Source organism: Leptinotarsa decemlineata, unplaced genomic scaffold (genome assembly GCF_025532065.1).
Source record: "Leptinotarsa decemlineata unplaced genomic scaffold, Ldec_3_MD MMD2_tig00026328_RagTag_RagTag, whole genome shotgun sequence".
Taxonomy (NCBI): domain Eukaryota; kingdom Metazoa; phylum Arthropoda; class Insecta; order Coleoptera; family Chrysomelidae; genus Leptinotarsa; species Leptinotarsa decemlineata.
In genome coordinates, this window is record NW_027412688.1 from 34,155,223 (window position 1) to 34,179,701 (window position 24,479).

The 24,479-nt window shown below is 34.4% G+C and overlaps 1 protein-coding gene across 4 annotated transcripts; it reads right to left on the reverse strand.

Annotated features, from left to right (window-relative positions):
* Nucleotides 1–33: 33 nt before the first annotated feature.
* Nucleotides 34–23,947, reverse strand: ort (histamine-gated chloride channel). Of its 4 annotated transcripts, none has more exons than XM_023161879.2 (10): nucleotides 23,862–23,947; nucleotides 14,115–14,209; nucleotides 11,266–11,334; nucleotides 11,069–11,213; nucleotides 9,317–9,543; nucleotides 6,003–6,085; nucleotides 5,724–5,858; nucleotides 5,570–5,670; nucleotides 2,905–3,065; nucleotides 34–1,369 (listed from the first exon to the last, which is right to left on the reverse strand). In XM_023161879.2, exons 2-10 carry the CDS (start codon nucleotides 14,183–14,185, stop codon nucleotides 1,072–1,074), a joined length of 1,290 nt encoding a protein of 429 aa, XP_023017647.2. In that variant the 5' UTR covers nucleotides 14,186–14,209; nucleotides 23,862–23,947; the 3' UTR covers nucleotides 34–1,071. The 4 variants fall into 4 exon arrangements, with proteins under 4 accessions (XP_023017647.2, XP_023017648.2, XP_074038230.1 ...); XM_023161880.2 differs by lacking the exon at nucleotides 23,862–23,947 and adding an exon at nucleotides 19,937–19,967; XM_074182129.1 differs by lacking the exon at nucleotides 11,266–11,334.
* Between the last annotated feature and the right edge of the window lie 532 nt (nucleotides 23,948–24,479).

Genomic DNA, 24,479 nt, shown 5'->3' on the forward strand with positions numbered 1-24,479 from the left:
CAGCTTTCCTATGAAGTGAAGAACAGTTTCAAATGAAATTGACATTTTCATTGACCTTTATTTATAACAAATCACTGAATCTTTACATTTTCAAGTATTTTTTAACCTATTGCCTCATTGATAAATCTACTTGAACAAGAAAACTTGAACAAGAAAATGAGCAGTCTGGAGAAAATATAACCTATCAAGATCGCGTTGATCCTTGAAAAAGTCAGTACTGTTCATCTTCAGTCAGTATTTATATTTCATAGTTTCCCTTCGCTTGGTTACAAATTCAGCTCATGGTAACCTGTTCACAGGAAAACGACAAATAAATTTGAACATGTTGCTAAATAAACAAAGATTGCATAACCGTTTTTTGGAGGTTCTCTGAATTATTTTCATTTTTGAATTGTAACGATTTAAGTATAATACCAGAAGGCTATCAAAGCCTATATGTGATTTGTCCGAATCAAAACTGTTATAATGCATACCATACTTGAATTATTATAACAGAATTCAACAAAATATATCACCTTATTTACAACATCATAATAATGCTCAACAACTGAAGAATAAAATGTCACAATGTTATATGAACAAATCAATATCATATAGGAATCACAATATAAGTAAACGTTACTGTATCAAAAAACATCAGAATAAAATAGGTACTCCGTCACTATACCGGGTGACACAGACTTATGGTACACCTCCTATTCTTCTTTATAATTATACGAAATCCTCACAAAGCGGCACTTTTTGACTTGACGGGAGATTTTCATGGAGTGGAACACATGGTTCTGTCAGGTGTCCTGCAAGATCACCACTTTAGACCACTTGACCACTTTCAAAAATCTTCGGTATGTTTGTAAGTAAGTTGTTTTGGTTGAGGGAATCAAAATGATTTATAGAAGAGCAAATAATATTCTTATGTTCGAATAAAAAACGTTAGCTTTCCGATTATATCATCAGATTCGTTAAAAATTACTTCCTGATCTCCAAAGGCTGAATTGAATAAAGAAAGATATTCTAGTTGCGAAACATTAATGGTCATCAGATCCGAACTGCCCATTCTCACTTCAAAATCACTTATATGTATTCTGCAAAAAGTATCCAGTAGGTACAGTTCAAAATAGTAAACAGCAAAGGAAAGAAGACTCTGGAAAACCGATCAATATTGATGGCTCTGGTCCTTTGTTTGTGTGCTGAGTTAGCAGGTGGTTGTGTTGATTTGGGGGCGGCAAGCAGCAAAGAATTATCTTTGGAGACCATTTCGAAGACATTGTTGGGAGGTGGATTCGTTTTCTTAGGGGGTGGTTTCGGAGCGTCAGAGTCGCCAAGTACGATGTTCACTAGGCAGTATTCCATTAGAGCCATGAAGACGAATCTGAAACAGATGACACTAATTTATCAAAAATATCAAAGTGCAGTTCAGTGACTTGAATGGCTAGACACCCATATTTGAAACAGTACCAACTTCCTCGTTTCCATTGTTTTCATTAAAGGAAGACAAACTGATAAAAAAACAGCTTACTGTTTCTTCGGGTATTTTCATAGGTTCAAAAAAATGTTTTGATCATCAGGCCACAATCAAATTATTTCGACCCTTTCCAAAAACCTATTAAGTACGTCATCCGAAAATAATATCAAAAAGAGACATTTTGTTCTCGTTGAAAAAAGGTTCAAACTCAAACTATACCCAAAGGAGATTAGAAAAATCTTCAGCTATATCAAAAATTAATGTGTAATCTGGTAATTAGTTCATTCTGAATATATAGAATGGCTCAACGTCCTGGTGCTGGTTCAATCGTTAGAAACCAATTTGATCATTCTAAAAACCGGTTATGTTGATAAATAAATAATCTTTGACTGACTCATCTTTCACTGACTGAACCACTGTGCATGCTGTTTTTGGCGAGTGCATTGGCTTGGGATGTGGGGGTTGAGCAAACCGTCCATGGGGTGCCTGTTGCCACGTAGCCCCGCTGGATACGAGAATGACAGAATCACTTGTGGTTGTTATTCCCTAACTGAATGGCATCCCAACGATGACTTAATTCTAAGTGTGTTTATCCTTGCCGAGAGGATAAATGACACTGAGCCTATCAGTTGTCTCAACGGAAACTTCGAGATACCGGGCGCCTTTTCGTCGTAGCATCGCCTTGTCACGGTAATGCGGAGCTCTGCCGAGATTGACCTTCTTTCCTTAGCTACATGTGGAACTTTTATGGACAGAATGAACCTAAAAATTCTTTCTGACGCTGAGTCTACAAAGGAGATGGATGTCGAGCTTACGACTACAACTGACGTCCTTGTAAATTCAGATCAGGAGCGAGAGCTTCTCAACTCTCCAATTCCTGATCTGATAATTGAACCTAAAAAAAGGTTTGGTGGTGGAGCCAGGAAAGGACTGAGTCGTCTCCTCAAGAGCGGGGTACCTTTCTCAGGTGAAGCAACAAACCCCCCAAGAGCAGGTTAGCAAACGTTTGGTGATGAATCACCAAAACCAGAGGCGAAAAAACCCTGCACGGGTGAATCTAAGGCATCGTCAGGTATAGCTGATGTGCAAAAACCCTCATATAGGAAGGTTGTCGCGGGTAACAAGGTGGGAATCTTGCTCGTTGACTATCCGACTACCTCATTAACGATGAAACTGCAGAGCATATACTTTGTGCCTGCCCGCTGGGGACCGAATTTGGATTTTAGAGTTCGACAGAGCCGTACTCTTACCATCTGACCTGAAAGACCACTCACCATACAAACCAATCGGCTTCGTTAAGAAGCTGGGTTTATTTGGTCGACTGTGAACAGGTGTGAGCCACAATAAACCCTTGCGGGTTGCGGCGGAAGGTCGAATAGACCCACTCACTTTGGACCTAACCTAACCTAACTCACCTCGAAAGTTCAAATATCCTTACTTACACAGTGCACACTGACATGAAGGCATCAACTGCTTTCAAATATGAAACGGGTGGTAACGCTGCTTGACTTTTTGCATGCTGTGTTGAGAGTGTGAGCAGAGATGTGACCCCCAAAGTGACACGGGCAGGAGCTGCTTCTGGCTTTATCCAAAAGGAAACCCACTGAAAAAATTAATACTTCATCAGTTATGTTGTGGGCACATTCATCTCACACAACTTGCAGGTCTTACTCAGTAATAGTCATATACCCTACTTTCTGTATACTTGTATGTACAGGAAGAATTCTAGTTTCATGTACACTCCTGTAATTTCTACTATTATCAACTTCAACAAAAATATCAGGACTAGAGTTTATTGGTAATAGATTTGTAATGCTCCCCATGAGAAAAGTAAGATGCATTGATGAGGACGTTATCAGGAATATGACTGAAAGGATTAGGTCAAAAAATAAATGTCGACTCTTTAAAAAGACGATAATCCAATGTTGACTGATCTTTTTTAGTAATTACAGATACTTGTAAAAATATGTTTAGTAATTGGAAAACATTGAAAAGACTGAGCTGTGAAGACTCAGAAAATAGTTATATTGGTTAATCTTATTTCAAACGCCATGCGAACCAAGAAAGTACAGTATGTATACATGACTTGGAGAACACTTGTAAAATATTAAGTTGTATCAAAAGTTTAATTGTCATGTATTTTTGTAGCTCCATATCTCAATAAATATTCATTCTACTGTGTCGATACTGATCGATAGAGAATTTAGTACTCTATACATTAATACTGTTGATGAATGCACTGTTAGACGTTGATTTGCGAAATTTTCTTCTGGAGATATTAGACGAGGGTTTGAGGACCCTGGTGGTGACTGATGGTGTGTGCAACGGCAAAAGAATTGGGCGTCAGCTCCCATGCGATTTCTGGTGGTTTAAAATGTATACCAAAAGTCAAAAAGCTTGAAAAGTGGGCCCTCCACGAGTTGAATGCTCGACAAAGCTGTTTTTGCGCAACCCAAACGGTCATTTTTTGGACCGGATCGTTACATGTGATGAAAAATGGATCTTCTACGACAACAGGAGATGTTCCAGCCACCCAGGTACTTCCCGAAGGCAAAATCCCACCAAGCAAAGACCATGGTTACTCTATGGTGATCAGCGACTGATATGATTTACTATAACTTTCTGCAACTATGTCAAATCATCACAGCAGTCCCATGGTGGGGAAATCGACAAAATGTACCAAAAATTACATCAGCAGCAACCGGGACTAGTAAACAGAAGAGGTCCAACCTGCTCCACGACTACGCTCATTCGCACGTTTCACAAATTCGTCCGAACATTGAATGAACTGAGCAAAAATGGCCTTCGTTCACTTCACCGAATTCCGAGCTTACTATTTTTATGCTGACGGAATTAATCAACTTTTGTTACGTTGGCTGAAGTGCACTGATCCAAATTTATTTCAATTAAATTGAATTAGTATCCAATGACGGCCAGTATAAAATCGGCCGATATTTTATTGGTAGCGGGTGCTTGCACACTCACCGGATTTTTATCGGTCAAACAATCAGCTTTTTGTTGTCGTAATTAGCACGCACTACCAAAACGAAGTTAATGCGTAGTAACTACAATTTCACCGAGCATTCGAGACTGGAATGGTCGGTAAAAAACCGGTGAGTATGCAAGAGTGTATTTAGTCATGTACACCACTACTTCCCGGTACTGCCGTTGATACAGTGGCAGTGGACGGCTGCTCACCGGTATATTACCGGCGACGATCACCGGTCGGCGTGTGTGCCAGGTCCCGTTCCCACATGTGGTTCACTATTGGAATTTGAATGACCGGTACAAAGTCGGCCGTCTAAAATCGATGTGTGTGCAACTAGAGTTAGATGTCCCGGACGGCACATGACCAAGGGACGCAAAAGACCTAAAAAACTCGCCCTTGCGATGCTTTAACTGCAAAGGTGAACACCCAGAGAGCTTCCATGGGTGCCCATGCCGCCCCGCCACAGGAACCCAAGAAAAACTCAAAGAGCCGAAAGGATAAGGGAGGGCCCATAAATCTGACTTAAACAAAATAACGAACAGATACTTTCCAAATACTGAAACTGACAAAGTGAAGCATGAATACTGTCAGCAGTGACAAAGGTCATTGGAGTAAGTAGTAATCTAAAAATTGGTGGTGTATGACTATCATTTCAGAAGTGACAGTAAACATTAACCATTGGACAGTGAAACGAACGTTGAGGGAAATATATAAGTGTATATTATTCATTAACAGAAAATGATTAATTTGACAGAACTGTAACAAACAAGGCGAGGAACAGGTCGTAAAGGCATTGCTTTGAAAAAATTCTAATAAAAAATTTCGATAAAATTCAACGAAACCTATAAAATGGCCTTTGAAGGAGTAAATCATGAATGAAATCCTAAAAAAATTAATATAGCCCGACGATTTTTTATTATTTCCGTATTACCACAAACCGATTGAGATAAGAGAAAACATAGTGTTTTACATGTGTGCCTTGTCCTGTTATAGAAGACTTCATGCAGTAATGAAATGTTTCAATACCCCAAATAAAAATGTTCATATACCTGAAACTACGAGCGTTTTTTCACTGTGAATTCAAGGAATACATTAGTTTATTTTGATTTTTGACCTACCGACATGATGACTATAAGACAAGTAGGAATATAGGTATGGAACAAATAATATCCCAATCTCCTCTTCAGTACAAAAACTACTTCTAAACACGTAAAGTTTCCTGAAACAAACATTCAGATAAAATCAATTTGTGGAAACCAATTTGTATCTTACCAGTCGAATATACTTGTGTGCAGTCAGCAGTGTTATTTTTCACCAAAGCTAACTGGGGTAGTTCGATGTTTTCGTCAACCACCAGAGGGACATCTGGATCCCATTCGAAAATCATATCATCCGTTGTATGAGATACTTTGAAAACAAGAATTTGATCAAATGAATTGATTTTATTCAGCACATACACATATTTCTTCGAGTTCAGAGCTTCGAATCGTTTTTCAAGGAAAAATGGAAATAGTCAATAAGTTATCTAAACAGTATGTGTGTATTACTTACAGCTTTCCATTTGAAGCTTGCATTCTTGAGTATCATGGGGATATATCATGAAATTCATAGCACATGAAAGGCGCAATGTCAACCTGTGAATGGAATATTTCAGGTTTAGAAGTTGAAAGACAATCAAATAAATGTAATAGTTGGGCTGGAGACTTCGTAGGCTAATATAGAAAAAACTATTTCAATAAAATTTGATTTTATTATTCAATATAGTTACCTTCGAGGGCGATATAATGATTATTGCGGTCATAAAATTTCTTAACAGTATTTTTTAGTACGATTTGTCTTTAGCCTCAAAAAAGCCCTCAGTTTCGACGATTACCTCATCGTCGCTGAATTCCTTTCCAGCGAGCATCATCTTGAGGTCTTGGAACAGAAAAAATCGCTGTGAGCCAGATCTGGAGACTACGGTGGATGCGGAGGGAATTCGAAGCCCAATTCATGCAATTTTGCCATCGTTTTCATTGATTTGTCACTTTCTTTCTCTTTAAATGGGTCCGCTAGTTTTCATTGACTTGTCACATTTTCTTGATGATCAGCACTTTTTTTTTCTTCAAATGGGTCCGTGAGTTCGTCCTTCAAACGCTCTAATAACTCTATGTAATTATCGCTGTTGATAGTTTTTCCCTTTTCAAGATAATCTATGAATATTATACCATGCGCATCCCAAAATACTGATACCATAACCTTGCCAGCACATCTGTTGCTTCTTTGCACGCTTTGGAGTCGGTTCACCACGTACAGTCCACTCAGATGACGATCGTTTTGATTCTAGTGTAAAATGATGGAACCATGTCTGTAAAATGTTATATCGAAGTGCTCAAACTTTTGCAGAAAATGCTTTTTTATATTAGAACTGATAGACTTTTTCTCTTGACAAATTTATATTTTAACAACTATTGTTACGAATCAGTAGAGAGTTGTACTGAAAATATTGAGAAGAAAATTGAATTATATAATTTAGAAAACACTTGCTACATGAATAGCATTTCACAAGTGTTTTTCATGACGAAGAATTTCAAGAATGAGGTTTTAATGATGAACAAGAACGAGAATGTTTCCTACCTATTCCCATAACTCAAACACCTGTTCATGCAGCTGCAGTTTTGTGTTTCATCTTTCCCTCCAACCGATTTCCTGGAGTCTCTGAAGTCCACTAGATACTCATTAGGACAACAAGAGGATTGCTCCGAATTCTTGGGGTTCTTGTTGAATACTCTTCGTGGGCAAAACAATAGCAGAATCAATACTCCTTACCGCTCTGGATTGAATGATTCCGTAGTCTATCTCGTCTTGTGTTTGTGCCTCTGGAGACACCTTAGATTTTGTTTTATGAAAGAGAGGACATTGGCAGATTAAGATTTTCAGATGATGTGGTGCTGCAGGTTTTTTTCGGGTTTTCCTGCAGCTGAAAAAGCAAATGTACCACCGGAATCAATGAAGTCGCCCCGGAGCTAATAATATCAGAACTGACAGACTTTTCCTCAACCTCAACAACAACTGTTTTCCAACAATTTTTCCAACTATCAATCGTATCCAAGTATTAAAAACAAATGAATAAAATTAACAAAGAATTATTATCTACATTGTCCACAAAATTATTGTGTGAACGTCAACTGCGTGCATCGTCCTCTGCGTGCATCGTCCTCGGTGCTCATTTCACCTCGTTCGTTGATTTTCCTGGTGCAAAGTCCGAATAATGCTTATCAAGCCAAGCCTTGACTTCAACAGAATTTTTTTACCAAAAAGCAATGCTACATTAACACACAAAATTCCTTTCTATCCATTTTCTTCGAAATAACAGAAGTAGCTTAATTGAAAATGTTCTATCCCACAAACTAATATTCCGACAGCTGTTAAACTTGTATATGTGTCTTTTGAAGGTTAAGGTTAACTGAAAATTATATAGATTCAACACTGGTAGTGTCATCTGTGTTAGCCTGCGAACTGTTCAGCCCATCTAATACCATAAAAATCTCCAACAATTTCTGTTCTATGTTCTAATAAGTAAAGCTTTTTGAATGAAATATTGTCCTAGGTTCAGAGTCAACAATAAAATCAAAAAAGAAAAGGCGTGCTTTATGTCTTGTTGATAAACTATGCACTACTATAAGAAAAATAATAAGAGAGGTGAAGAGTTACAGAACTTGAAAAAAATGTTAGAATTATAAATGTGGAAAATAACCAACATCAAAGGGAACCGGTTTATTGGATGCATAAGTTGTGAATAATCATAACTACTATAAAGAAAAATTACATCCCCCTGAAACTCGACACTGGAATCGTTCAGTTAAATGTTTTTGGACACAAAAATGACACAAGTGGATATTTTTTTTAGTCTTCTTCGTTTCCACCTCCAAAAGAGGGTGACAACCAAACCGAAATTGTCAATTCAACGTTCTTGAAATCTCCTTTACAGTAATGTTTGAATTTTTGAATTTCGTACTTTGGTACCTAATTCATGATATCCACATAGGAAGTAATAAAAAGGTGACAAATCTGATGATCGTGAAGAACATCCAGTGATGCCTCTTCTCACAATCCAGTGAAATGAAAAATGTTGGTCATTTGATGTTTCAGGAGTGCGATGGTTCTTGATTGTTCTTCAGTATTCGAAGCAACGTTTTCATTTTCCAAAATTTTCTTATTGTTTTCCTTGCCCATATATTTTCTAGTAATGAATTATACAATTTCATAGGCATATTTTCACAGAAAAATAGTAATCATTGAAAACTATGTTTTTGGTTCGATGATTGCTAGTAATTTGTCTCATAAATATGTATATAAAGTCTTATTTGGAAATATTCGTTGAAAAAATATTTTTGTGGAGCAGTCAATGTGAAAGGTTGAACATCTTCTTGAATGTTCAACCTTTCACAATGTGAGGAATAAAGAAGAATCTGCTGAAGTGAAATAAAGGGCAAAATGAAAGGTTTACCCCAAAAAGTTACTGTGTAATATATACCACTGAATAGTCAGTCAGTTACTGGTTCTTTTCAAAAAATTCACTCCTAAAAATTCTTTTTGTACAATTGATGCGTTGGAAAATAATACTTTTTCATTTTCAAAACCCCAACCTCTTTCGGGTTGTTTTCCTTGCAGAAAATTGTGATGGAGAACTTTATACATCACAATTTTTATATTTTTTCAAATTGTGGAAGGTAAGATACAAAAAAGGTAGATGATATCTCTGAATTTCTTCACAAAAAAATACTTTCTTTCAATTTCAAAAAAAATTTTTCAAAATACTTCTGCGTATTCTCTATAGATGTGCGAGGTTAAACATCCACAAAATGGTAATGAAATCAACATACTTAACCATATATAAGATAGTCTTGTCCTTATACAGCCACATATAATGATTTGGAATAGTCATCGTCTGGAAAGTCACGGATTTGGCGTTTTTGAAAAACGAATCAGGTCTCCACATGTTCTTCAACCATTCCACCTCCAGAAGCCTATATTCAGTGCTCATATTTTCTGGTAGCCTCAAACGATGATCCTTCCAGGTTTGGGCGAAGAAAATATCTGCCGCATACGTCTATACATAGAAGAGTTGATGAAATCAGTAAAAAAATATCTGTCAGGTTGTTTGTTGAAATGATTTTTTTTCTGAAATATTAGTAGGACTGAGTAGTACCATTTTGTTTAAAACGTAAATTAAATCAATCAAATCTAAATATACTTTATTGTCCGAAGATTTGCATCCTATTGACATAGTCCAAGAAATACAATATAGATATAGAAAAAGTTCTGAAAAAGTATAAATGTAGATATAAAAAAGTTCCAAAAATTTATAAATGTAAATATCAAGGAAGTTCTAAAAGTGTAAAGATAAAACACCACCATGTATGAAGTGATAGTACAAAGAATAAATTGTTAATCTATTGTTAAAAAGGTTCTCTAAAATACTCTTTCAAACTATAATAGGGTCTATCAACAAGTAGGTCTTCACCGCCTTTTTGAAATGAATGTTGCTCAAATTTGCAGATCTCATTTTTGATGGTAAATGATTGAACAACTTACCACCATCATTGTATATGGAATCTTTGATTAAATTCGAAGTTGGAATGGGAAGTCTAAAGGTATAATTACTATTACGAGTAGCATAGGGGGTAGAAGCAAAGTTGAACTTCGATTTATGTTTATAAATGAGGCAAACCGTCTCTAGGATAAAAAGTGCGATGACTGTTAAAATTTTATTGACAGTGAACAATTTCCTGCACGATTATCTGGGTTTGACTTTACAGAGACATCTTAGTGCCCTCTTCTGTAATAATAATACAGAAGAGAGAAGGGTTGAGTTACATGCTACCCAAAAGCACATGTTGCAATCAGAATCCAAAAAATTAAGCATCAGTGATTGCTGTCCTCAAAAAACAAGCCAGAGTATAGTTAAGCTTGGACATGTTTCCTTTTGAAAACACTATCTATGAGAATGATAGAAAATTCATATCTTACTTGTCTTAGACAAAATCCCCACGACGGCGATGGTCTTTTATTAAGTATGAGTGTTGCAAGATTCAAAGTGTTCTATGACTTCCAAAGAAATAACGAACTCAATTCTATATTTGTTGAATGTAACTGATGAATTCAAAACATTTCTGATGTAATATTTCATTTATACGAATGAAGGTACTTCTGCCCACGTTTAGAAGGTAATTTTTCATAAACTATGGTTTCAGATTCGAGAAGTTTCTCCAAATTGTAATGTCTATATAATGACTGACTGAAAATATGAATAAAAGAATCTGAATAAAATTTTGTGTAAAAAATGGAGTTGAGTGCTCAAAAACACTTGAAATGTTGACAGTGGTATACGGTGATTGTACTCTGAATTAGAAAAATATTCACAAGTGGTATAAACTTTTCACAGAAAGTCGAGAAGATGGGAATGACGACACTCGCCCTATGAATTTTTTCTGTTCCAAGTTTAAAGAGATCCATGAAAGCACGGAGTTTTGCCACGATTGATGATATAAAAACCGAATCGCTGAGATAGCTCAAGGACTTTCCAAAAAGTACATATCATAACTGCTTCTAATATTGAAAAACCAAACACTCACCATGGAATTCTCGTCAATACTATCCAGTCCCATCACGGTGACGTGGAAATGAACAATAGTGGGATTTCCGTCCCTCTTGGGAGGCCTCATTTTGTCATATTTACTCGGGTCTATGGGTAGAATGTCGCGAATCGTCAAGCCGGTCCTGAAACGGCAATACTTTCAGTACCAAATAATTGATAAACTATAAAACATACGCTAGCTCTTCTCTATCCTGTTCTACTTTCTCAGTATTTTTTTCGTGGTAGAAGTCCAGGGGACATAAGCTGTGAAAAAATTCTTGCGTTATTGACACTTTTTGAAAGTTTAGATTGCAACTTCTGAATAGAGCAAATACAGAATGAAGAGGGTGATAATGTTTCTTTACGGAATTATAGATAAAGTTTGGTTTGTAGGCATTGCCGTAATTTTTGAAAAATTATCAATTTTTCTTATAATATTTGCGTATTTTTGTCCGATGATCACAAATCTGCAGGGTTATTCTACCTAACGGCTATGAAAGTGTCTAAAGCTGTAGTCGGCTATGACAATATAATAAAAAATTGTCAAATTGTCGAATCCTATGCAGTCCAAATAAGGAGTTCTCCAGTTTTCAAATCTTGGCACTCTTGTCTATTTTCGAAAATAGAAAAAATGTCACTTCCAAAAGAGACTTTTTGCTGTTTTTTTGGCAGTGACTTGGCTCAAGTGGTAGTGCGCCGGACTCATCTCGACTTGATATTCTTCTCGAGATAAATTATCCAGATGAACTTTCTTATTAGTCAGTGGGATATGTTTGAAGACTGGCAGTAAACAAATCTAAAGAAATGAACTTTAAACGTTCAAGCCAGTCTCGAATATACCAACACAGTAGGTTGAATGTACTGACGCCTGTCAGAAAACAACTACTTCCCTGGCTAATACCACTAAGGGCGTTGGATTATATTCAACAGGCGTCAATGCAGGAATCTTCACAGATAATTTCCTGCATATGCAATTGGCAATACAACTGAAAGTGTGGAACGGGTACACTTGCAGACCGGTTTCGGGCTCATTAGTCACTCATCAGTGCAAGATAGTGGTCATCATCGGCCTTAAGTCAAAGATATTCCATAATTGAAAATTGAAATTCTTTCAGAGTATTTCATTCCTCTTGGAGCGAACAACAAAATGTCACTTCATCTAGTGGATAAGGTACTAACCAACTGCATATCCGAAATTTACCCGATTTCTCTGAATAAGGAAGAAAAACTTTCTTATTAGTCAGTGGGCTATGCTCAATTGTATTGCCAATTGCATATGCAGGAAATTTTCTGTGAAGATTCCTGCACTGCCGCCTGTCGGATATAATCCAACGCCCTTCGTGGTATTAGACAGGGAAGTAGACTTCTTTTGTTGCCGGCTGATGCTGACGCAATTCTCCGTACATTTCGTCGATTTCCTCACAATGTGACGGTTTGGCCCGGTTTCAAAAAGTTATAGTGAATCACACCAGCCGCTGACTACCATACAGTAACTATGATCCTTTTTTGGTGAACTTTCGCCACTTTTTACCACACGTGATGATCCCAAAAAGGATCATTTTAGTTGTGCAAAAGCAAAGAAGAACATACCTCGAAACCTGACAATTTCGATCGATCGTTCAAATCGTAAGGCACCCATTTTTCAAGCTCTTTGACCTTTGCAATACGTTTCAAACTATCATGGCAACTGACTATCGCATGGCAACTGAGGACCAGTTTTTCCACCATCCCACGCACCGTTTGTGATGGGTCAGTCTCCACCAGGGTCCGCAAATCCTCCTGTAATACTGTAGGTGGATCACTCCAAATCAAAAGATTTGTCTAGATGATAACTCATTGTTGTGGCAATACAGGTGGCAAAGTTCATATTCATCAAAAGTGTGGAAGGAGTTATTAATGAAAAACCATTTGATTGTCTTGTTGAGTTTCTCATGGCTCGTAGTTTGTACCTCATTTGAGAGTTAATTGAACAACTTCAACTCATTGTTGTGGCCATACAGGTGGCAAAGTTCATATTCATCAAAAGTGTGGAAGGAGTTACTAATGAAAAACCATTTGATATTCTTGTTGAGTTTCTCATGGCTCATAGTTTGTACCTCATTTGAGAGTTAATGGAACAACTGCAAATCAAAGTAGTCACTTACTCATGTGGAAAGCCTATACCAAACCACTGAACAAATTTCTGCAAGAATCAGAGTCAAAGAAGCCCTGCATAACAGAATCAGATATTCGTTAGGTATGGCTGACTTACACATACCTTCATATGGGTAGGTTGCTGCGGTTAGTAGGCGGGAATGTTGCACTTTGAACATCCGGCAACCTCATTATTGACCAATCAACTGAAACCTCTCCAGTATGCCATTATGGCTGCTGTAGAGGGTATTCCAGAAGATGATCCACAGCTATGATTTCCGAATTACTGAGTGGACACGGGACACCTAAGAGTTTGAGGAGAGCTTCTTTTACCTGGTGTGCGTCACAGGATACCTATTACCCAAACCAAACATTCATTTTTGGGAAGTACGGCTACCTTAAAAGAGTAATCGCAAGCTGATTTCCGATCACATCCTCACTAGGTTGAGGAAAATTTAGCATGGTCTGTCAACTTTGAAGTGGGTTATAACAAGGTAATTTCGACCCTGATACCACATCACATGTTCTGTTCTGCAGAGCCGCGGAAGAAATCAAGTTTTCAGCGATTACCAGCTGGATTCATTTGGTAGCGGGTAAACAGGGGTGACTCTACTTTAGATCTATATTAATTAGTTAGGGAAAGTCTGAACTGGTGATCAGAGAACAAGAATACATTATTCTAATTGAATGTTCCAAATAATATCGCGAACCCTAATGAAGAAATTTTACCAATTTCTGAATAGCCGTAGATAAAAAACCATAGTTGATTTTCGAAATTAAAATACAGTACTTCATTTAATTCTCTTTCAAATTCAAAATGAATATTGAAATTGAATATTGATAAAGCCATTGAATTCGTTCACAGGAAATTTCAAATTTGTCTGAAGATGTTTCCATCCCACCACACTTACGATATATCAGCTTCACTGCATTCCTGGAAGATGAGAAACAGCAGAACAGTCACGAAGTTCAAGTTTTCCATTTTTCGAATATCATACTTGAGATTCTGCAATGAAAAACCAAATAGAGTAAATTTAGAAACTAACCAAACATAAACTAATGTGTAAACGTGTCAGAATGATAATTCTGTAGAGTCAGAGCAATTTCATATCACTATTTTTCGCTTCACGCAATCTACCTAATCTCAGTCCTGCTGCTCCAATGTCATTCGTGGTATTAGCCGGAAAAGTAGTTGTTATCCAGCAGGTATTTGCACACCCCACTGTGTAAGGTGTGCAGACTGTTCCATTCAAGACACTTTCTCGGAATCTGCTACAAAGTCACCAAAAGTTTCATGAGTGGAATTCGCTGAGATAAAAGCCCTCATTCAATGTGGAAGTAAGTTGATGATATTTTGAAATCATTCAAAGGAATTTCATCCTGCAATAAAGTAATAACGTAGGATATCCAACCTGTATTATAGTTTATTCCAGTGGAAATCTCTGAAAACACAAACGGAACTCTCTCTCTATCGAGAAAATGTTACCCTCAGACATTAACAAAATGTACATTCACAACTTGATACTCCAGGGAATGGAGTCACGGAGAAATAAACTTCAAAGATCGTTTTCTGAATACGTCTTTTGAAAAAAGTTGACTGGGCGAAAATGTACAAAATATTTCTACTGTCACTGACCGAATTCTCCTTTATCGTGATGTCTCTTCAGGAATCATGAAATCATGATATGGATACATCAAAGGAATTTGAGCTTCTGATCCACTGAAGATTCGCGGTAAATAACTGTCTGAATTAGATATCAAAGGAGTCGTATTCTCCTTCAACTCAATTTGGAGATGGAGTCCATATCCCATCTCTTAGTTTATAGGGAAGTCAAAATAAACGAAACTTCCCTTGTCAATCCCATTCATTTTCCAAAGGATTTATTGGACTGAACCAATATTTACTTCAATCGGGGCTCGCATTTTTCATTCGACTGTTTGTGTGTTACATTTTGATGTCACCACTAGTGTTTTTGTTCCACATCTTCAAAAGGTTTCATTACACATTTATGTCGGCTATTCTCGACGTTTCTGAAACGATAACTTCCATTATTATCTTCTTTATCAACTTTGATAGCCGCAGTTTTTATTTTATTGATATAGTCTAATCAACAAGTTCAAAAACATGAAAAATAGAGATAAAGGTCCTAAAAATATGAGCGATAGCTCAACACTAGAATCACCTCTAGAAAAATGTTTTTGAAGGATTTTGGTGCAGGTAAAAAATTGCAATTGTTATTAACAAAATGAGATTTTAAAAAATGGTATTTAGTTTTTCATTAATAACTCAAAAAATATTAATATTCAAGCAATTTTGAAAAAAGCTCGTTAAAGAGGATGAAATTTCCAATAAAAAAGTATTGACTACCGGAACTCTATCTCCATCATTTATAATTTCAATTCGACTTTGAAAATTGGGTTCCGCGCGGCTGTTACGGCATGCGCGCGCTGCCGCTAAAGAGAGTTTATCAAACATAAAATGTCATTTTAAAAACTTGAATAAATTCTAGTATCTTCTTAACACTTGAATGAATCGAGTCCCATAGACAATATATATATATATATATATATATATATATATATATATATATATATATATATATATATATATATATATATATACATATATATATATATATATATATATATATATATATATATATTACTTCATACGATCTTGCCATGGAAGTTCATAAAAATGTATTAATTTGTTAATTATGATTTTTTATAACTATTGCAAAATGAAATATCTAAAAATTGTTGATTAAAATTTGTTTTTCGTTTGATATTCAGCTATGTCTGTTTCCACTTTTTTTTTTTGCTATTTTGGTGTCTAGAGATATTTATGATTTTGAAAATAAATTGGTTTTCTTAATTTCAATTTTTAATTGTTTAAAATTGATTTTTGTATATTTCGATTGTTTAAATAATTAGTTAAGGAATAATTTTGCTTTATAAAATCATAATTTACACTTTTAAATAGTTTGGCTAGAAAAAAATGTTTTTTCATCCATTATTTAATTGTTTATCGGTTTAACAATTTGTTATAAATAAATATTAAGCAACGTTATATTTTTTTCTGAAGCAGAAACAATTCTAAAAACAGCTACATTAGAGAAAATGATATGAAAAATGTTTCTTATTCATTATAATACTTTCTAATATCATACGATACGGTAATGTAAAAAATATTTTCATGGCGTTTTTTTATATATAGCTGTTTTTATAATTTTTTTCTGCTCTCACACTCAATTTGAATATGTTAATATACCCTGTAAACTTGTTACAAATTTTTACTGTTTATTTTATTTTATAGACTTGTCTGACTTGTCATAAATGTATTTTATACATAACATGATCAGATAAATATATCTATCTATGCTTATATCAAATTTCACTTCAGTTATTGTCTCATCAACTTTGGTAACTGTACAAAAATAAACGAATAAGTAATAGCTCAAAAAAAGATAGTGAGAACAGTGTGTTTCAAAAAATATGATGACCCATGTAGGGAGCTGTTTACCGATTTGGATATTCTATCATTTCACTATATATATTCAACTGTGTTGTTTATATCAAAACAATGTCATCTCGACAAATTCAAATCAAGAGATAATCTTCGGCTCGCCACAGGATATACGTTAAGATCTAACTATAATTTTATTATTCCCCACCATAAATTGACGAATGCAGCAAACGGCCCTCTAATTATGCCCATCAAGTTATACAACAAATTACCTATCTCTCTTAAACAGCTATCAAATCTGCATTCCTTAAAAAAAAATATTAAAAACTGTTACATGACAATACATTTTATTTCCTCCATGAATACTTACAGGCTGATTTGGAAATATTAATAACTTGATTGCAACAGTTCAGACTGTACTATTTTCAATTGTCATATTTTTCAATTTCATGTTTTTTCATGCTTCTGTTTGATATTTTCATATCTTTACTCTTTTATATATATATATATATATATATATATATATATATATATATATATATATATATAATTATTTGTATTTTGAATTTTTATATTTTGGTTTAATTGACTTTTTCCATTCTGTAAAGTCTCTGGAAATAAACTGATTTGATTAGATTTGAAACATGTTTCTGACTCAGAGTACACTGCCACTGCACTCAATTCCATTTTCATCCATTTGATCCATTTTTTTCGATAGCAGAAAATCGGCAAACACGCAAAAAACTAACTGTTATGCCCCTCACCAACAAACTAAACAGCTGAAACTGTAAACAAGTGTTCGAAACGAGTGTACCAACATTGAAAATTAAAAGAATCGCCAATCGACTGTACGAAGCCCGCGAAATTTGAACATGGACCTTATTTTTTGAACAGCCTGTATATCTGCATTCAATTCCGAAAAATACAAGAAAACACCCCAGTACTTTTATTTAAAAAATTGAGTTCAATACTACTTTGTCGGAACTATTCATTTTGTTTTGATCCAAATAGATGTAATTTCATCACCCGAAGACGATTGTGGATACTAACAATCGAAACGTCGTGAACTAACTTGGCTCGGAATCCCTATTTTCACTTGTATTTTATTTCACTGTTATTTCATTTCAGGGTTTTTATTGCTCAATATAATTGTTATTTTCAGCTATTTTTCTTTTTATTAGTTGTTTCAGGGATTTCAAATCATAATATTATCATAATAATATCAGACAATGCAAGTCCGAACTGATGAAATTCATAGATGTAATTCTTTTCCATTCGGTAGCGTATTATTTATCATCATCATTAATTATTTTGAATAAAATTTTCATCACGAAATGTAAGTTACTTTCTCAGATTGTTTCGATTGTGAAATTCTTGCAATATCCCAAGAACCACAGGAATTAAATAATAAAATTATTGATATATTTCAAATGAAACAAAAAAACAATTTCTCCATGTCCAACGATAGAATTTGACAGAATACGTCACTACTAACAAATAGGATGGAAAACATTAAACAAAATTCATTAAGTAAAAGGCATTAGCAAGTTCTTGTTTCTCTAAGGAAGCGGTAAAATTATATATGATTGAATATAATTCCATTTGAAATGTTAGAAACTCGCCTTTCCAATAACTAGAAAGTTTAGTAAGATTTGTTAATGCGACTTCTCGAATAGTTCAACGGAAAGGAGTGTGTAGGTTTGTAATTGTAGGACGCTGAAGTTGGGAATATTGTGGTTGCAATAATTTACCTAAGAGATATCTGGGCGGAGGAATATCTCTAGGAAACTCTCAAATAAAAATTCCCAAATATTCTGAATGAATAGATATAACATATTATAACTAATGTATCTGATTGAGTAAACCATACCGACCATAACAACACAATAATTAGAATATACATATTGAATAAAGCATTGAAATTATGTGGGAATGCAGCGAAAGCCTAGGTATACTCTTATATCATTATATTTCCAATATTTCGACAATGAATACTGTAAGCTACAAAATGATGAATAGAATATATATAGAATATATTATTATTTGAATTATAGAATAATAAATTAGTAAAATAAATTAGTAAATCAGTTAATACATACAATATCAAGTGAGATTGTTATCCAGAATGGTAATAAAATATAAAATTGTTAAACGTCAAGTATTTAAAAAACACTAATCAATATAATGATTTAAAGGTAATAAAATGAAATGATGATTAGAGAAAAATATATAGTTGATCACAATTAGATATATATTTGAATTTCTTTCATGCATGAACCATGTGAAACTCAAACAGGTCAGAAACAAAACTGAAATGTCATTTGAATTACATGGGAGAAGAGATCACTTGGCCTAAGCTTCTGGGGCAAATATATATATATATATATATATATATATATATATATATATATATATATATATATTAAGAAATTGAAGAAAGAAAGAAATTGAAATCAAAAATTAAAAGAATCCAAGCCAAGTTACTTCACGACGTTTCGATTGTTAGTATCCACAATCGTCTTCGGGTGTTAACTCGAATCGAAAAAGGTTAAAAGTGTCATAGTAGGTACGAATGACAAATGTTATTTGAAAACAACAGCACGAATATAACATTTGATTGTCAAAAAAAATATCTTTATAAAATATAGAATTATGTCATAAATTCACTAATACTGTAACCGTTTTTCTCAATAAGTAATGCCTTAAGTCTAGATTTGAAAATATTAATAATTGAGATGTTTGGATAGAGACATCGAGGTGATTAAAAACTTCGCATCTCAAATTTTTTGGTATAGGTTAGTTCTGTGCAAAGCAAACACCAAAAGATTTCGGGATCTAGTGCCATATTGATGATCTGTTCTATAATAATAAACTTCCATAATTTCATTAATTTCATATTACAATAATTCATAGTAATTGTTCGATCTCTTATCTGTAATAAATAAGTATGAGTATAGTCTCGAAACAATATCTGACACTTTGGAATATTTCTGGAGGTACTGTTTTTGCATTTTACTATTTCACCTCTTTGAATATTTCAACTGTTTCACTGTTTTCACAGTTTTTACTGTATCAACTGTTTTTTGCATTTTTCGAGAAATATGTCTTAAAAATATTCGGCTTGGTTCGTTTTCGGTGCCGCATAGGCCTCCTATAAAGTGATTGAGAGAAAACAAAAAATCTTCAGAAAGCAGAAAGAGCGGATTTCCAATCCTTCAGAAAGTGCGTGATTCAACTGTCAACTCACGTCTCCACAATGAAACTTACTTTCGAGTGTGACTCTCACATCCACGACAAAAACTTTTTGAAACATGACAACGGCCCAACGACGAGAAAAATTCGCAAAAGAAAATTCGCTGTACTGAATATTAGAGCAGATTGGTGTCTACTTATACGTCAGTTGGGCACAGGGAGGAATCAAGGGTTGCTGCGCAAGGGTGAATTTTCGGAAAAAATGTATTGATGATCGTTTCCAATGAAAAATATTCTGTATTTCGTGAAAAAAATATTTTTAGTATGATCAGTTCCTAGCCAAAACTAAAAATTTTCAAAGAAGTAAAGATGAAGTTCAAAATCTATTTGGAAAAAACTTTTTATATCTTTCATCGAATTTTTTTCATTTTCTCAATATAAAAATGTATTTCTGAGGAAGCGGTAAAATTATATAGTAAAATAGGATAGCAAAGTTTTCTATCAAAACTTTGCTATCCTATTTTTCAATGTACAACGCAAGTATTTCTGCATGATAAGTCGTCACTCATTAAGAATCCTTATTATGTATGAAATTTCTGAAGTAGGTACTATCAAGGTTTGCAGCTAGAAATAAAATATGATATTGATTTCGGAGTAATGATAATAAAATAGAAGAAAATATTTCGTGAAAAACTACTCGAAATGTACATAAGATTATTCACAATAGATAAAAACATATTCAATAATAAAAACAAAAACATTTATGGCGAAACTATATACATTACGTAGCACAGCACTGAATCTATTAAAAAATTATTTACAAAACAGGACACAGCAAGTAAAAATTGAAGAGTGTCTCAGTGATTCACTGAAAATCACAATATGTGTTCCACAGGGTTCAGTGCTGAGTCCAATATTGTTTCTCGTGTATATTAACGACATTGCTAATCTAAATAACTTTCATGGCCACATAGTATCATATTCAGATGATACTGCTATTGTTTTCATAAATGATACATGGAAACAGGTATATGAATGTACTAAATTAAGCCTCTCTCACATCCACAGTTGGTTGAATTACATCCTATTAACAGTAAATTTTCAGAAAAGTAATTTCATCACCTTCTCTCTAACTAGTGAAGACCAACCTACAGAAAGATATATTTCAGTACATAGTAATTCTTGTGATGAAATATGCCTCAGAGGTTGTCCACAGATTGAAAAAAATCAATAAACTGAAGTATCTTGGTGTGATAGTGGATCAACACCTAAGGTGGGATGAACATGCATTATATGTAACAAAAAAAATATGGCAACAAATACATGTTTTATTTGCTACGTGATATTCTCAGCAGGAAAAACCTTTCCATGATTTATTACTCATTAGCTGAGTCAATTTTAAGATATTGCATAGTAATATGGGGAGGTCTCTACCACAACGCTCAAAAAAAATTGCAAACTACTCAAAATTGTTTGCTAAGAATAAGAATAAAAAATCCAAGCATAAGGAAGCAAGTATAAAGAATTTGCGTAGTATTGCCTAATATATACCTACCATAAAACAAAGCCCACTGTTAATCCGCTCAAACATTATGTTACCCGATTCATAGAAAACAAATCTATTGACTTGCCGATTTTCAAGAAAAGTCACGAAATACTTCATTGGTCCTAAACTATATAATTTACTACCTTTATGTGTGAAAGAATTGAGAAGGGAGAAAGATTTCAAAACTGAAGTAAAGGAACTCATGGAGTCAAATGAAATTAACGTTAATCTTTTATTCTGAAAATAATGTTGAGCTGATGATACCTATAATTTCAAATAACTATCAAATACTTACCTCTTGAAAATTTCTGTACCTCTTTGCTTTTTATCTGAAATTAATATTTACTGATGACTCGTCTGATTCATAAACTGTATAAACTCTAGGCATATTTTCTGGATGATCATTAAGAAGTGCAAAACACAAACATCCTATGCTTAGTTTGTATTCTTATTGATCGAGGGAACACAATGATTGTTAGGTACTTGTATTCGCAAATGTACGTATACAAATAATACAAAAAACTTCAAAATCGATATGAAATTTTATTGATCGTTTGTGTCATTATGAGGTCTAAAATCGAATATTTTGGGTACGTATAATTGCAATAATAACTTGATTAATGAAATATTTTTCAATCTTTTATATTTTCTATTTGGGCGTGTCTTTACTGACACGCCTGAGTAAAGATACGCCCCAGTAAAGACACGCCCGAGTAAAGACACACCCGAAGAAACCATTGTATGGCGACATGTGAAAAACTATTTAGTGAAAATCTCACAATTAAGTGTTTTTTGAATAGATTTTTATCAAGTATCGGTCGATTCCATCATTTAAAACATCAAAATTCTCAAACAGATGTTCCTATCTATATAATTTCGTCACTATTATTATCATTCAAAAAAGTTTTAATTGTATGAAAAAAAAATTATCGAATATTGAAGATATGAATGATACAAAAAATACCAGGACCCTCATTTGACAACAAGGATTATCTTCAAAAAAATGATAAAAAATAAATAATAATTGAGTACGAAATTCAAAAATATCAAGTCGCTTATTTGTGAAGGAAACAAATTATTGTAACCTGACGTTACTATAACCTGCAATTTCAGTGAAGGAGAAACAATAAAAATGCAAATGAAAAATGAAGATAAATAATGGAAAAATACAAGAAACAAAATACAATTAGAAAAAGATTCAAAATCAAGCTACTTGTATGTGACCCGACTACAAAAAAAGGTTGCCAACAAATCAGGGACCTACAATTTTTGAAGTCGACGCCGGTAAAACCATCATTTTTCTCAAATGTTGCAACGACCTCAGGAAAAAATGCAGACCCCTGTTTGTTTCGTACCTTTTTTCGATAACGTTTTGTTGGCTGAATAGTCTCCCTTAATCGCTAACCTTTGAACGAAAAAAGAAATCGAAGTCGAAAAAAAATAACATAGAAATGTGTCATTTCCAGTAATTTTCTTTAGGAAATACTATTGTGTTGCATCAACAGTCGCCGATAGGGCGATTTCAACTTTTTTTTGATAGAACGGGGTTTTTCTAATAACTCGTTTGTTGTCTTCCCAATACTTTTCCGTTTATGTAAATAGTATCAGCCTTTTCTGAGTAATTAACAGTGTTTTATCCGTTTTGAAAGTCTGCAAACAAAAGATCCATATCATAATTTTAAGAAACATTATACTCAAAAATCACTCCAGTTCATTTGAGTTATTGTTTTACTTCTCGACAATAATGTAATCTGTTTATGAACACATTTCACATATTATGTATTCATGGGATGATTTCGTAGGGAACACCTCTTAGCAATCTCTGGAACCTATAATCAGATTTCACAAAAAATAGAGGCGTTATATCAGGTAATCTAGCAAACCATTCTAAGAAAACACGTTTGTCTATCCCACCGGTTTAGATAATTGTCATCCAGCCACTTCAGAACCAACCTGTATTAAAGGGGTACCTCGTCTCACTGAGCATTAACATCAGTTGAAAACCCATTTGAGTTTGTCAATAAACAGGCAGACGTAGTCCTTTAGAACTGCCCGCTAGATCACCCAACATGAAGCCTGTATATTTTTTTGAGGTGATACGTGACATCTGAAAGTGTACAACATACAACCGCAGTTCACTTCAGAACGCGTGGATAGAAAAAGAGATGCTTGTAACTGAATGCGTTTTGAACAGATTTTTTCCTTGGAGTTATGATATTCATCGTTTGCCTGAAGATCTTGAGAACGAATATGAAACTACAAATTATCGTTAACCAGTTTTTTCTCCGATCAGGATATTTGACCAAAGCCACTTCGAACCCTCAAATAAAGCAAATAATAAAAATGGAAAACTCTTCAGGAAGAGAAAAGAGCGAATTCCACGACCTTTTCAATCCTTCAGAAAATTCGTTCATTCATCCAAATGTCAACTCGCGTCTCCACAATAAAACTTACTTTCGAGTGTGACTCTCATATCCACGTCAAAAACTTTTTCGAACATCACAACGGCCTAACGACGAGAACAATTCGCACAAGAAAATTCACTGAACTGAATATTAAAGCCGATTGGAGTCTACTTATACCTTCGTTGGGCACAGGGAGGAATCAGGGGTGGCCGCGCAAGGGTGGACTTTGTGGACGTGTGTCCGAGTGGTGAGAGAACCCGCTAAATGAGATGAAATACGTTACCTCATCGAGTTTTTTGAATGTTCAGAAAAAATATTGGTTATCTTATCCAATGAAAAATTATATTACATTTCTGGTAAGAATGTTTTGGCAAAAAGTGGAACCATTTCAATGTAAATAAAAAGTTTAGAATCCAAGTGAAAACTATAATTGGGAGAAAATTGTAAGATCATATATCGATGTTGTGTAAATATATTTTCAGTAAACAAGTTGACGTGTGGTTCTTGCACAAAACTTTATATTGACCAAACGGGGAGAACCTTTTCTTGATGAATAAAAGAACATAGGGCATGGGAGTGGTTCAACCATAGCTATAAAGTATTACAGGAGGTTTGAAACTCAATCTTTTGAAATGCTCAGAAATTATTAGACCAAAGAATTCAGAAA